General features: G+C 38.5%; 1 protein-coding gene across 2 annotated transcripts in view; it reads right to left on the reverse strand.

Moving 5' to 3' along the window:
- LOC103131483 (E3 ubiquitin-protein ligase PDZRN3-like) overlaps window positions 1-16,297 on the reverse strand; it is a 39,138-nt gene extending 22,841 nt beyond the window's left edge. The window contains exon 1 of one of the 2 annotated variants that reach the window (XM_016666690.1): window positions 14,463-16,297. In XM_016666690.1, the coding sequence (XP_016522176.1) occupies window positions 14,463-15,176 (714 nt within the window). In that variant the 5' untranslated portion in view covers window positions 15,177-16,297. The remainder of the gene's footprint in view (window positions 1-14,462) is intronic. The other variant, XM_007543136.2, reaches the window with a different exon arrangement.
- Window positions 16,298-16,516: the final 219 nt, after the last annotated feature.

The following is a 16,516-nucleotide window of genomic DNA, read 5'->3' on the forward strand; positions in this document are numbered from 1 at the left end:
CCCGTAATTGTTTTTTTACGGTTGAATTTTGGCAACCACGGCTGCCGGCGTTTTACCATAAAATCTAAGTTTTATTTTTTACAGTGTAAACTCCAGGACAAACCTATGCAACTGGACAGATACATCATTGTCATGATGACTGGGATTCAATATATCATACGGCAAGAATTAGAACTCATTTCAAACATTTAAATGTTATGATTCTTTAACATTTTTATATTTTAAGTCCTTAACCACAACACTAAAGACAATCTTCAAGTATTAAGTTGGTTAAAACCAAAGTTTATGTAACTAAATCACCAGCACATGTAAGCCTGTTGCAATAAGAAATAAATAAATCACATCTTAAATTAAAATAAGCTTGATCATTTTCATGTGCTTGATTGATTGATTTTCTTGTTTCTCTCTTTCCACCAAAGACTGGATAACAAAAGTCCCAGATAGCACACGATGATAATTCAACATTGACTTATAAGTCAATGTTGAATTATCATCAACCATTCTGACTATAGTCAGAATGGTTGATTTTTGGTTGAGGTCAACAACTGATGGTGGATCAACCATCAAACAACCATCCAATTCTAGCCAAGTAACCAATGTTGAAAACGTGTCATTGAATCAATGTTGTTTTGTGGTTCAAATCTAATGAATGAAATGCCGATATCTGATACACATCTGATCAATGTTGAATCAATGTATGTTGTTTTGCCGCACCCATTCCCCTCTTCTCCTCCTCATTGGAGCTATGGGTGAGAGCATTTTATTACTGAGCGGGGGTTATCACATTTGAAATTAAGCACTGTAGAGGATAGAGGGTGGTGATTCCTTTCTGTACATTTTCTTACTTGTCCATAAAAATTCTTACTGACTGTTTTTATGTGATATGTTGACACAAAAACATCTACAACTTACTTCAAGGAGTGAAGCGGTCCACCCCCACTATTTACATGAGTGGGATGTTCCAATCACACAGCCACTTCGCTGTTGGCTATTTTGCAAAATATGTTAATTCAATGTTGAATTATGATCACAAAGGTTGTGTAAAATTTGGGTTACCCCAACTTGTACTATTTCCCTGGTTCATACAGTACAAAGCTTAACATCATGGATACTGTTCTTCCATGGACAATAAACTATTGTTCTGACAGTCAAAAAGGAGTCAAATATGTTTAAAGATCTATTCCCCTTTTCTTAAATAAAATGTTATATCAATCCCATGTTGTCATTTTTAACCTTTTGTACACACAGTTTTGGTAATATGTTAATGTAAGATACTTTCGAACGACATATACCCATGATACTAATCATCTTCACTTTACAGCAGTGAAGAAACTTTTAGTGGTATGTTATGATGTAGACCTATCAGACCAAAAAATGTACATAAATCCTTAGCTTTCATCCATCCATCCATTTTCTGTTCACCCTTGTCCCTCAGTGGTGTCAGGAGGGTTGCTGGTGCCCATCTCCAGCTAATGTTCCGGGCGAGAGGCAGGGTACACCCTGGACAGGTCGCCAGTGTGTCACAGGGCAAAACAGAGACAGACAGGACAAACAACCACACACACCTGGGGACAATTTATAGAAACCAATTAACCTGATTGGTTAATTGGTTGTTTTTGGACTCTGGGAGGAAGCCTGAGTACCGAGAACCCACACATGCACAGGGAGAACATGCAAACTCCACACAGAAAGACCCCGGGCCGGGAATCGAAGCCAGAACCTTCTTGGTGCAAGGCAACAGCTCTACCAACTGCTCCACTGTGCAGCTCCTCCTTAGCTTTCATTCAATATAAAATCAACCCAAATGTGCATGTACTGTAGATCCACATTCAAATGATGGTTGACTCAACATTGATTCCTAACATTGATTCAATATAAAATCAACACAAATCTGCATGCAGATCCACATTCAAATGATGGTTGAATCAACATTGATTCAATGTAAAATCAACACAAAACTGCATGCAGACCCACATTCAGATGATGGTTGAATCAACATTGATTCCTAACTGAATCAGTATAACATCAACACAAATATGCATGCAAATTGACATGCAGATGATGGTTGAATCAACATTGATATAGTGTCAGTTATGGTTGAAACCCTAACGTTGATTCAACATCCAAGTCACCGACCACTTTCAATTCCGTTTCAACGTAATTGGTTTCAATGTAGATTCAATGTCTGTCTCTGCCTGGCATTGTCTCAATGTTGTTTCACTCCTATTGTGCTATCTGGGTCTTCAGTCTGGTATATCGGTCTCAACTAATCTCTTTTTTGGAAGAGCAATTTTGTTCACAGAGACTTTCAGTATCCATTTTTTGTTGTTGTTTTGTTTGTTAATTTTGGATATTTACAATGTCTTCCAGTTCCAATGCTAAATGAAAATTTATTGATATTTGAGAATGTGTACTTGCATTATTATGCCATTACTCTCATGTTATTTGAAAATGGTCTCAAAATAACAATATTGTAATTTATTGCATGACAATTTGTCATCCAGAAAAAATTGTTGCATCTTTTTCACAAGTAACATGACATGAAAACCTTTGGGAAACTCAGAGTCAGCCTTTAAATTAATTATTTTTTATCAAGCTGGACTTAGGGTAGTAGTGAGGGAACATTATTTTCAGCTGCCACCACAGCATGCTGTGACACAGACACACTACATATAAAGCAGATATTATTACCATGTACTGTATCCTAACAGCCATGGCGGCTAGGGAAGGCTATCATGTGCTTGTCAGGCCATAGTGGAATGTGTTTTCCAGCACAATTTCACATCACTATTAGTGACACATGCTTCCAAATTACAGACGTTATCGTCTGCAAGACAACAGCTGGCTGTTCAGTTTGATACATAGCCAGGAAATATTTGCTTTTGTAAAGACTGGAACAGCATGAGCTGATAAAATGCTAAGTAATAAGTGTGTTTATTACCAAAGCTCTACTAAACTCATCAGGTGTTAATTGAATAATTTTCCACCACTGAATACATGTGTAAAAAACAAAATCTTAAACAGCTAGTATTTTGTGTTTTCTACGGAGCCCTCTAGGGGACATGGAGAAACATTTTCTTTTGCGCTCCCTCGCAGTAAGTTTTGTTATCCCTCGCAATGTGCTTACTGCAATATTTACTGGTCTATTTTGTATACAGTCACAAATGTAGATTTAAAATTTCAAATATATATACATTTAAAGAGCCTCATTTAAAATGTATTTATTATTATTAACTCTTTGGTGCAAAAAGTTGATTGAAAATCAATTTATTCACTGCATGTTTATGTCTGTTTATGTACAGTTGAGATGGAACTGCACATAAAAACAGCCCTTTAAACCATTCAGACCAACACAAGAGACCCAATCAAAACTGTCAGAAACTGTCAAAATTGTCAAATGTCTTATTAGTTATCTGACGATAATGACTCAGAAATAGTCCACATAGTTTGGATGTACTTGTTTCTTCCTTTCCTATGGAAAGTTTCTGTTTATATCATAGGTTTGTGGTGCATTTCTATCCTAAAGTAAAATATATAAAACTTCAGATATTTCACAAGACTTTAACATACAAGGAAAAACCTTACGAAAGTATGATGGCCACTGTAAGAAAGGCTTACAGTATTCAATTATGAAGCATGAACTGATTAGTACATTATTGTGAAGTAGCGCAAAAGAAAAAAAAATCCCCCATGTCCTCTAGAGGGCTCCATAGTTTTCCAGTCACGGTGTTATTTTATGGCATAATCAAGTAACTATGTTACCTTGAGCTATTATAAAAATGCTTTGTAGATCAAACATGAAATTTGAGTGTCCAATTGGACTCCTACAAATTAGGCCTCTGTCTCTTTAAGAAGTTCCTACTTTTCTGACACTCCTTCAGTCCATCATCACTAAAATACTCCTTCACTAACAGTATGTCAATAACGCCTTACTGACGTCGGACCACTTTTTTCAGTAACGAGTAATCTAATGCGTTGCTATTTCAAATCCAGTAGTTAGACTACAGTTACTTAACGAAATCACTTTGCGTTTCTGTGCGTTATTATTTTCTTTTGTAATTTAATTTTATTTACTCTAGGCATCATGGGGAGCGACTGCAGTTACTATGCGACAGTGTCAACAGCGACAGAAATGTGGAGGGAAGAGATGAGCATTTCGTTGCTGGAAAAACAAGAACTATTTTGAATTTCTGTCGCCAAGTCCTATTATTATAAGCAGCTTTGGGCTTGTTTTGTTTCTAAAGTCGCTTGCAAATTTAATGAGTCGCAGGTTGCGCCTTTTGGGGCTCGTTTTTAACGTGAAGTTACTCATTTGGGCTTGGAAATAAGCAGAGATTCATAATTAATCCCAGAATTTGTCTGTCACCCAGGTCGTTTTAGTCAGGCTCTCCCTGTCCATCATTTCCTGGATGGTCTGTCCCGCTGTGTCTTTGTTAATGTCAAATTAATATATTTGCTGTGAATGACGTCGAGATTCGTGTTGCGCTCCAGAAAACTGCAAACATCGAGACTAATATAAACAGCACATGAAAACAGCCATGAATGAACGAGTCCGTAAAGTTGTGCAACTAAACGCCATTATAATAATTAATATTAAGATAAGTGTCAGAAATCTGTGCAGAAGGATATCCAAGTCGTGGAGGAGGAGCTCTGTGCGCTGCGCTCTGACACCAAACGCAGGGCTGTAATACAGAACCTGGAGGCTGGGGCGGGGGGAGAGACGGGGTCTAAAATCCTTCTTAGAGTTTTCCAGACAGTGGAACACACAGAAACACACACAAATTACTAAAGTGTTTTTTTTGTACTGTTGTAACCATTAAACAATCTCCCCTTCAGTTCAACCTTGTAAGTGGAGATAAATTGTTGATGTTACCATTATAAAATAGCTTGCAATTAAGTATTGGCAAAGCTCAATGTAATTTTCACAGGTGGTGTAGCGTTGTTGTTAGCAGCTGCTGAAATTTTTTTAGTTAAAAAAATTACTTTAATGCAACTTACTTTCCAAATCAAGTAGTCAGTAATCTAAGTTACTTTTTCAAGGAGTAGTCAGTAATCTGATTAAAGTTACTTTTTCAAAGTAACCATGCCATCCCTGTTCGCTAATATGCAACAGTTCTCGGCAATATAGGACTGAGAAATTGTATTCTTAGATCAATAGAATCAAGGATTTTTCAAATATGCACGAAAGAATCAGAGCAACACTATAGTAGAATTTTGATGCACTGTTTCAATAAATTTTAATTACTATTGTTCAAAAAACAAAAAACTTTGACATAATCAGAAATATTAGTGTTTTCTCTATTGTTTGTGGCAAGGGAACCTGAATACATGTCAGTAAATATGTATTGCTTATCCTGCTGCCAGCAGGGAGGGTTAACCCTAACCCTACAGCAGTATAAAGACATATACACTAAAGAACTGTTTTTTCCCATTGACTGTTAGAACTGCCAATTCAGCCACACATTATTGTGTCTTCCATTGTGTCTTGTGTTTTTCCATCATTTTTATTGTTAATACAGTAATACCACAAAACACAAAATATCGTGATAAAATTCTAAGTCTATATTGCCCACGCAGGACAATATAAACATACAAGTGTGTTTTTAATTATGTACCTCGATGTTTTCAATGAGGGAATAACATCATAACAGCTCAAAAAAGTCAATTTTACATAAAACCTCTACTTTCCCTGGCAAATTTAGATTTGTAGTAATCCTTTAATTACTACAATTAAAGGATTACTTTAATTACAGTAATTAAAGTAATCCTTTACTTTAATTACTACAATTAATTACTACATATTCTTTACAATTAAAGTAAAGAATATGTTTTTCTTCTTAGTTAGAAGAAAAACATATTCTTCTGACTAGAAGTAATATGTTTTTTCAAGTGGCCTAGCTGGAGTCCTGACTTCCATATCTTCCATAGATAATCTGTTCAAAGATCAGGGTGATGGCCTGGAGGCCTTCCAACTTCAAAGACTTGAAGCTGACTACCAAATAAAATTTGTTACACGAACTGCCAGAAACACACAGAAAGCTGGTCTGTGTTCATAAGAAACAAGCTTCTAGGTTGAATATAAATAATTCTGATCTTAACTGTAGGCTCAGTGGAAAAAGAAGGAAACGGTCTGTGACAGACATGTTTCATCTGCCACTTTTTTGGTGAGCTTTACCCCTCGGCATGTGTCACACTTTCCAAGTCAGTCCACCATCAAGCCGCCTCTCTCCCCGGTATACCGCTCAGCATAGTAGTTCTAATTATAGAGTAGGCACTGTCATGCAGAACAAAAAGGAACATATTGATTTACAAAGCACTGACACGTGAGCACGAGCAAGAAGAACTCTGTAACCTTGTAATCCAGGGTGTTTAAGCTAGCTAAACATAGATTTTAGAACAGTTAGAGCAATCGTTGCACAGTGACTGTGAAAGAAAACAGAAACCTGACAGATCTATTTCTTTATTCTAATTTTTATTAAAGTGCTGAAAGCTTTCTTTATTGACATTTCTGTCATAATTAAAAAAACAATCAAGTCTTTTAATTCCCAACAGGCTGCAAATGGTTAATTAAACCATCACATGGAGAATTGTAGAGAAATTAGACAAAAATCAGCCTAATTAGATTGAGACCATGATTACTCTCATCCTATTCAGTAGAAGTCAAGTAAATTATTTATAAGCATATTAAAAAGATGCTTATAAATTCATAACAGTCCATTAATTCCTGTGGAAAGCAGAACGGAAAATGTGACAGCACTTCTAGCGCTGAGGAGAGCCAGAAAAAGAAAAGATCAAAGGCTGTTTTTGTTTGTTTTTGCTTTGTTTTATTGCTCTAGTTGGCTCACTTAAGAACTATAATATTAAGAACCTTCATAGAAAACTAGTCAGTTATTCCACATACTCGGGTCAGCTCAGTTTTCCTTTCTTGGCTGGTTTATTACAAAAAGAAGAAGTTAAAATCCTCCGTCTGGGGCAGAAAAGCCTAACCCGAGCAGCGCAGTGTCAACCAAGTGATGCGTGAGGTGATTGAAAAAGCTAATACCTCATAAGGAATCTCCTCCAGTTTCTCTTTTCTATGATGTTGTTCATTCTGTGAGGTTCTCAAACTGAACCATCACATTTACTGCTCAACTGGTTACAATGATGGGCTTTCTAAGTGGTAAAAAAAAAATCTAAAATTGTCATTTACACCAACAATATGAAAAGATAAGTATATATAGTTATTAGATACAGAAGATTTAAGTTCGACAGATATGATGAAAATAGATCATAGGGATTTTCAATGTAGTTTCATGCAAGAAAAAAGTGTTACCTTGAAGATGAATCAAGATCAACAGTCAAGAAATGGACTGTTGATCTGAATGAGGAACAAACACCCTGAACACAACCAACCCAAGCACTGAACATTAGGGCTGCACATTATATTGTGAATGTGTTAATAGTGTGCATTTATAGAATCATTTATCATGATAAATTTCTTGAAAGATTTTAGATTTTTTTTGTCACAATAAATTCCAATGTTTAAAATATCCCCAAGCTGTCTGCATTGATTGTTATTTTTACAATTTTCTCCAGTCTTTGTTCAGTGACAGTATCAATAAATCTGAAAATATGATTGAATGCACTTGAATGCACAAAAGAGAAAAAAAAAACACTTAAAATTTTAATGATACTATATTTAGCCAGTTGGGCGTAGTCTCACAGTGACAGATGCTAACACATTACACGAATGATATTGCCCAAAATGCGCAATATCTAATGGCGGAAATAATCATCATATCTACCAATATTGTTGCAATCATACAATTTTCTAATATCATGCAGTTAGGGCTGAAACGATTGCTTGAATGATTCGATTACCGCCATCCATCCATTTTCTTCTGCTTCATCAGGGATCGTGGGGGTAGCAGCTTCAGAAGGGAGGCCCATGACTTCCCTCTCCCCAGCCACTTCATCCAGCTTCTCCGGGAGAACCCCAAGGCATTCCCAGGCCAGCCAAGAAACATAGTCCCTCCAGCGTGTCCTGAAGGGACATGCTGGAGGGACCAGGGGCCCTCCTGGTGGGACGTGCCCGGAACACCTCACCAGGGAGGCGTCCAGGAGACATCCTGACCAGATGCCCGAGCCACCTCAACTGGCTCCTTTCGACTTGAAGGAGCAGCGGCTCTACTCTGATTCCCTCCCGGATGACTGACCTTCTCAACCCATCTCTAAGGGAGAGCCCAGCCACCCTGCGGAGAAAACCCATTGCGGCTGCTTGTATCCATGATCTCGTTCTTTTGTTCATGACCCAAAGCTCATGATCATAGATGAGGGTGAGAACAAAGATCGACCGGTAAATCAAGAGCTTTGCTTTTTGACTCAGCGCTCGCTTCGACACGACGGAACAGTACAGCGCCCGCTTCATGGCAGACGCTGCGCCAATCCGCCTGTCAATTTCCCGCTCCCTTCTTCCCTCATTCGTGAACAAGATCCCATGATACTTAAACTCCTCCACTTGGAGCAGGACACACCCCCTGATCCAGAGAAGGCACTCTACCCTTTCCCGGCTCAAGACCATGGCCTCGGATTTGGAGGCACTGATCCTCATCACGGCCGCTTCGATTACCTCGATTATTAAAATTACTCGAGGAAAATTTACCTGCCTCGAAGCTTCATTAAATTATGTTTTGTTATTTAGCACACCATGTTCAGGCTGGGACATTATTTGTTTTGCACAGCGCTCTTACTTCCGCCTATGAGTTCTTGACAGAAACTAAGTGTTAGCAGCATAACGTCCAATTTTCAAGTTCGGCCTGTGGGGATTTTATTGATTGATGATAATGCCCAGGGTTTTATCTTTTTTGGGGGATCAAGAAGCATCTTTAAAATGACTGCCACGATGCCTGGAGTACAGCAGCTTTTCTTCTCCGGGAGCTGCTCGTTCAAACCGAACGGCGGGAAGAGTGTTGCAGGAGTATTTATACAGGTGAGCGGATATACTGAACACGGTGGGCGGCTGCGCTGTAGTTGATGCTTATAGTGTTAGTGTAGCTTTATGGACGAACCAGAAATTAATTTCATATCATCCCGGTCTCAACAAATGTGTGGCAGAGCGCATTGCAACGTTATGTAGCTGGTAGATGAGTTTCTATGTGTGACAAACGAAGGTGTGAAATCCCGTTGCTAACATAAACACAAAAGCTATAAATGGCCGGGCAAGGTGAGTGTTCATCTATTAGATTGACTGAAGATGAATGCATAAACTAAAAGCTGGAGCATAGACAATTGTTTTATAAATGTAGCCTGCCTCTTTATTATTAACTTGAATATAATTTCAGATTCTTGTACAACTTTTCTTCAGGTTAACTTTGAAAGTGAGCTATTATTGGTACAAGTTAATTTTCTAAACTACAGAAAAGTAACTGTTAGGTATGCTCAAATATGAAAAATTTGACTGACGTTGATATCCAACAGTAACACTGGTGTAATGCTAGATTTACTAATATTTTATTTTATCATATTTTTTATCCGATTAATCATAAGAATAATTGATAGATTACCTGATTACTAAAATATTTGTTTAAAACAGCCCTACATTCAGCCCTACACAACACACACGTGAAGAATGTAGGACAGTTTTTCTCCCTAATGTACAAAAGCAACTAAGATAAACATTTTACTTGGCTTGTAGCATCATTAGCTAAAAATAAGAAAAAAATGTAGCTTAATATTTAGCTATCAAACTCGATTTCTACTGAAGAAGTTGGAATTTCTGAGTTCGAGATAAAATAATATGTCCGAACACACAATGAATTTCAAAGTCAAACCACATTTAATATCCGAGATATTTGCCACTAGCTTCAAACCCATGAATATTCAATGAACAGTTTTGACAGTTTGTGTCTGATTAAATGAGAGACAAACGTATTATTTATGAACATGATTTTTTTGGTGTTGTACTACCAATAATGGATATAAATCAACGTCTTTCCTTTTGTGGTGATAACAGTCAAAGAACTACATGTGAAATAGTCAAAACTCACTGCTTTCTGGCATGTGCTCCTTCTGAAGCAGTGAAAAACTAATTTCTCAGCTGAGTTAATATGTCATAACAAATCTGTAGCACACCTTTCTCTCCACCTACATGCTGATTTGTGAAACCCGCCTTGTAACGGATTCACTCCATTTAGCATGTTGCAGATCCATGGCAGTGTGAGTGACGGCTAACAGGAAGGCTAGCGCACACGTTGTAGCCTGGGCTTTTCCTACCATGAAGAGTCAAAATATTCCCAATGACATATGATTAATGAGAAGCAGATGTAACTACAGGTGATGGGAATTCATCTGTGAGATCACAGAGGAGAGACGAGGCTGAAAGCGACCCGGCAGAGCTAATTCAACATGTGTTATTCGGTTTCACAAACTGTGCAGCAAACAACAGACTTCACTGTTTGATTTGATCCAGTGAAAACCTTTGTGGAAGGAAAAATCCTTTTAGACTAACCGCGCTGTCAAATATTGTTTCCTCTCATTCCAGCCTCCATTTTGTCCTTCCTCTTTAGCATGACCTCTGAAACAACTTCAGGGACTTTTATGGATATTCAAGTTGTGCCTAAAGTGTTAATTTCCCGTTTACGTAATAATGACAGAACAAGACAGACAGACATAAAGTATGTCTCAGCGGCAGGACCAATTTGCCTCTGTAATGTAAACCATAGCTAGGTATTAATAAAAACCAGTGAGCATTCATTATATCACTGTGAGCGATTTCAACATTTGCTCGCCTCGGTGCTTCTGCTGCGCAATTTACCAGTCTACTGGAACATCTGGCTTGGACCACATCCATCCAGTGAGCAAATGAAGCTGTGAAGCTAAACAAATGAAGAACAGAAAGATAAAAAGGAGTGATTCAACATAAAAATGTTGAAGGCGATGTAAAATTAAAAGGAACGTTTCGAAAACATTCATGTAAGTGGGTCAGCTGTCGGTGGAAATTCCTTCCCCTCTCAGCTAGAGTTCCTAACTAAGCCTGATCACATTCTGACCACTCCTCTCAGCTGTTCAGAGCAGCAACAGCAGCCACCAAACACAGGTTCAACAGTCTGTAACATCTTTCATAATCAAAATCACAAGAATCCTTTTCAAACCGTTTTATTTTTAGATTTATAGTGATAAAATCTGGATTTCTTATGTTAGGTTTTGCTAATTGGCTGTGGGTAGTTCCTCCTCTTGTGAAAATTTCCACTCAATAGACAAAAGTCTGTGCAACATAACAATGTTGGTTGACAGGTGATTGATACCTACATATGGCAGAAAGGTTGTTTGGGATGAGGAAATGGGCTGACCAAACTTTTAACATCTTTGTTTGGGCTAAATTTGGATGGGACTAATGGGCTAAATAAAACCTCAAGTTACATTGTATGGGCTAAATAAAAGAAAATGACTGGTCAAACTGAAATATGGCTAATGTTTACACGGCAACATCTTATCTGAAGCAGATAACTCTTTTGGCATCTTTAGTTAGCATAAAAAAAGTTTAGTCAAAGATCTGGAGGTGTCAAAACCAAAACAGAATTTCACCATTTTGAAAACTACAATCTTCAAAATATTCATGTCATCTTATTTATTTTTACACCACCTTCAATATGCAAGATAATTACTCTGTGTAGAAATTCTGAAATGTTCCATTCTCTAAACATGTTTCACAGGGAAGATTATTGGTGGTGCACTGCCTCCAACGGTTGTTTCCTGTTAAGATAATCATCAGTTACTGTGTAAATAACCCTTAAAGGTTCGAGAAATAACATTTGAAGATATTCTGGGCTACTTTCTGGCATTTTCAATGGTTTAAGTACATGACATCAAACTCCCCCCACCCCACTGTGCTGGGAACTGTTCATCAGCTGGCTGAAAGACTTCTGTCATCAGACTTTTCTCTGTCATCAGACAAATTTGACTGTCTGGAAATATTTCTGATCTCAGAAGAACATCAAAGTTCCTGGTGTACAAAGTGAAGGTGGGGCTGCTCACACAGTTTAAAAATTACAACTAGCAAAGCAACTAGGGCAGTAATAATTCATCAAAAGATTAAAGGACCTCAACTTTTAAAGTTCTTCAGTGCATATTGTCTGCCACAAGGCTCTGTTGTATTATGTTTTTCTATTTAGCGCACTGTGTTCCGGCCAGACAATTATTTGTATTAGAATTAGAATTAGAATTAGAAGTACTTTATTCATCCCAACCGGGAAATTACTGTGCAGTTGCAGCATACACATACACACAGATCAAATTACAATATAAAAAAAATAAAATAAAAAGATAAATGCATAAAATATAAAATGTAAGATTCTGTACAGTATGAACAGTGAAAATTAATAATCTGTACAGTCTGTACAATAGTGCTTTGTAAACAATCTGTACAATATCGATTAATGGGCAGATATGTACGAAGGTAACTTAACGTTTGTTATATAAAGTGATAGCCTGTGGCAGGAAAGATTTCCTGTATCTGTCCCTGCGACAACGGAGCTGAAGCAGTCTGTGTGAGAAAGTGCTCCTCTGTCTGTCAACTGTGTGATGGAGAGGGTGCAGCTTGTTGGCCATAATAGACAACAGCTTCTTCAACGTTCTCCTCTCCACCACATTTTCCAGGGTCTCCAATTGCAGACCCATTACAGAGCCAGCTTTCCTGATGACCCCATTCAGTCTTTGAGATGCTGACAAATGCCAAATGCTATTAGCAGCTGTGGATGGAGGCAGAAAGAAGCTCTGACGAAGAAAGAGACGAAAACTGTTAAAAGTGTGGGATCACTTTAAGCTACGTTTGTGACTGCTAACGGGGGACATTTTTGTTGTTGTTGGAACTTTTATCTGTGTTACTACAGAATCTGGCATCTCATGACAAAGAAATACATTTTGGCTAATATTACATGTACTTGTTGATCAGGAAGAGTAATAATGTGAAAAAAAATAGATTAGAAATACCTATTAGAAAGTTTTCTCATACTTAAAACTTCAGTCTAAAAGTGACGTTTGAATTGTATCGCATTTTAAGCAAAATGATTATTTTTTAAAAATGGAACTGAATTGGGGGGGTTTTTTTGTATTTCTTTCATACAGAGAATATGCAGCCTTAGCTACTTAAATTTGGTAGTAGCTTAAGTAGCTACCACCAAACCTTACAAATTGGTACTCGATCAATAGACAAAATAAATTCATAAATTACTTAAATGCTAAACTTTGTTTACAACAGCCCTATTAGCAAGATAGCAGCAGTAGAGTTAGAAAGTCCAGGCATAAATCCAAGAAAGAATTTTTGACAATATTACAAAAATAGATGTTGGCAAACGTTAGCTGGAGATAGGCACCAGCACCCCTCCCGACCCCACTGAGGGACAAGGGTGTTCAGAAAATGGATGGATGGATGGATGTTGGCAAAGATTTTCCATCACAGTTCCAATGAGCTAGAGTTACTAAAGAACTCATTTCAGACCTCAGTGATGTTGGCCTTCAAGTTAAATGACATGCTTAAGCAAAATTTCCGTTTTTGCTGTTAAAAGTTTTAAGATTTTCATAAAAAAAGTTTTTAGAGGTCAACTAGGGAAAAAATGCAAAAAAAAATAAAATAAAAAAAATTACAACAAACATCAAACAAAATTTATAAAAATTAAGTGTGGTCCGAAATTTATGCAGCTAAAATTTTTTGTAGCACTTTTGATTGACACCAAATTTATTTGATTTTGTAAATGTGGGGTGGCTGGTCGACCTTTGATGACCTCTGGAAATATTTATCAATATCTTCAAACTGACAGCAGCACCAAAAAATAAAAATAAAAAATTGGTGCACAAACGTTTGATACAAATTTGAAGAAAGTGGTGGGGGAGGGGGAAAACCCCCAACAAACTCAAAAGTCTCAAATTCAAATGCACATCACATTTTTCTTATTTTAATGGATCCCTCATAAAAACAATAATATGATGAAACTTGTGGTTGCAATGTAACACTGTCTAAGTAGTGGAACCCAGCTCTTGTGTATAGAATTGCAGTAAATATTTGACCCTTCCCCCACACTGGCTCTCCAGCTGGGACACAGGCACAACTGACAGACAGACAAGGAACAAACTTCTGAAAACTGGATTTTTCCAAACCATCTTCCATTCTCAGCAGAGATGGAGATAAACTCAAAGGCAGGGAGGTCCAATAATAACTACTAAAGGTTTTTGTTTGTTTGTTTGTTTGTTTTTGTTTGTTTGTTTTAAAGTGACAATATGTTCAGAAATAGATTTTACAGACTGCTAAGGGTGGTCATGAAACCTTCGTGCGGGTCATAAGTTTTTGCCTGCTAAATGTCAGAGTTTTGAGGGAGAGTGTTTCCTCAAAACTTTATGAGTTTAATACTAATAACAATAATAATAAAAGATGGAATGTGGTTGGAATTTAAGCATTTAAGAGGTACAACTCTCAGGGCAGAAACTTTTACCTTGCAGGAGAAAGCTACGGTCTTGGTGAGCGAGTCGATCCTCTCGCTGTACTCGGTTAATTTCTTCTGGTACTTGAGCGCCGTCATCTGCAGCTCGCCGTGCACAGCCGACAGCTGGGCCAGCAGCGCCTTCTCCCTCTGGTTGGCCCTGATCGCCTGCTTCTTCAGCTCCCTGTCCAGGACCAGCAGCCTGCACTGCAGCGCGCCGTTCTGCGCCTTTAGGGCTCTCACGCAGCAGTGGCCGCTCGACTTCTGCTCCCGGTGCGTGAGCGTTAGCTCGCAGCCGCCCTCGCAGATTCCCGCCGCCCGATGCTCGCACGCCTCCCGCATGTGCGCGTCCAGGTCCCGAGCGCTCACCACCTCCTCGCAGCCTCTGTTGCCGCACTTGGCCGGAGAGAAGTCGCACGTCTCGGCGTGCTCGGCCAGATGCTGCAGCGTCACCACAGCGTCGCAGCCCCTGGCGTGATTGTCGCATTTGATCTCCAGCTTCAGGATGAGGTTCTTCAGCGGCAGGACGTGGTTGAGCTCCTTGGCGGAGATGCGCTGGCACTTGACGGGGCAGCTGCTCTGCTGGACGACCCAGGGCAGCACGCAGCCGGAGCAGAAGACGTGGCCGCACGGAGTCGTTAGTGGGTCCTCCAGGACTTTGTTGCACAAGTTGCATTTGAAGTCCGGGTCTACGGTCCCCTTGAAGCGGTCCAGCTCGAATCCCATTTCGACGTTTGTCCCGAAATCCAGAAGTCAAACTCACGGGCTCCCCCCAACCCTCGGCAGGTCTTGTGTCGGAGGAGCAGCAGGGCGTTCAGTTAGTCATCGGTGGAGCAACTTACCAACTCTGCTCGTTCACGGACCAAAACTGCTAATTGAGTGGGACTTTTTGTTGCGTTTATGTGCGCCTCGGAAATAAGAAGGAAGTTGGGAAACGTTTTGTGTAAAAATAAAAAATTTAAAAAAATTTAAAAAAGAAAAGAAAGAAAAACAGTGCTGCTGTTACTTTATTAAACAGAAACACACGTGTTGCTTCTTTGAAGACTGATAAAAGTTTAATACAAAAAATATTTTATTTTTAACCCAAAACTCCGCACGTTTAGAAGAGATTAGCTACAAAAAGTTGTTTTAAGTCAGTTTCATTGGAGTCTGAAAGAATTTTACGTGATTCATGACAGTATAAAAAAGCATTAAAGTCAGGCTCTGCTACACTTAAAACAAGACTTCAGCGATTAACAAAGTGCATACAGACCTCAAAGGCAACACTGATCAGGGCGAGAATGTGTAGAAACTTTGTACCGTAATAACCCAAGTAAAAACGCACATTGAGCGGGAGGGGGGAATAATGATCTCTCCTAATGTAACATCACTGCTTATGAAAGCATAGGCACCTGTTAACCCTTTAGATACAAGGTTTTAAATTTAAATACATATATATTGTTAATTTAGAAAAGAAAAGAATACGCTTGGGTTTCACTTTTTGCATCATAAATACCCAAGTAATTATCAAAGGCAAAATAATAATAAAATAAAAAATAATTTTAAGCACCATAAAAAAGTACATAGAAAACAGGATAGTGGATCAAGCCGAAATTTTCCGGATCTCCTGGTTTGTAAGCCTTTGATTCAGTCTCACAAAAGTGACAAAACATGTTACCATGACAATTTATCCTTTGAAGCTAGCTTGCTCCAGAGCAGTGGTCCCCAAACTTTTTCCTGTGAGGGCCACATAACTTTTCCCTTCTCTGTTGGGGGGGCGGAAATTTTTGACGGGGGCGGGCGGATGCGTTTCTCGATTGATTTTTACCCAGAAAGCACATGGGCAAAAACCATGAGTGAAACGGTCACTGGGACTAACTAGTATATTCCATTGAGGGAATGTAACTAAAACATATTAATTTCTCATATGTTAACATAAAGGCTCGTTTTGAAGTATAAGCTGCTACTAACAGGCATTGCTTCGAAGAATGCAATCTGGATGAGGCGTTCATAACAGACACGTGTGTTAATCTGCTCTACCGCTAGCATACAACCGTACTGATTAAATAACATAAAAGTCAAGCAGT

The sequence above is a fragment of the Poecilia formosa genome, unplaced genomic scaffold (assembly GCF_000485575.1).
Source record: "Poecilia formosa unplaced genomic scaffold, Poecilia_formosa-5.1.2 Scaffold774, whole genome shotgun sequence".
NCBI lineage: Eukaryota > Metazoa > Chordata > Actinopteri > Cyprinodontiformes > Poeciliidae > Poecilia > Poecilia formosa.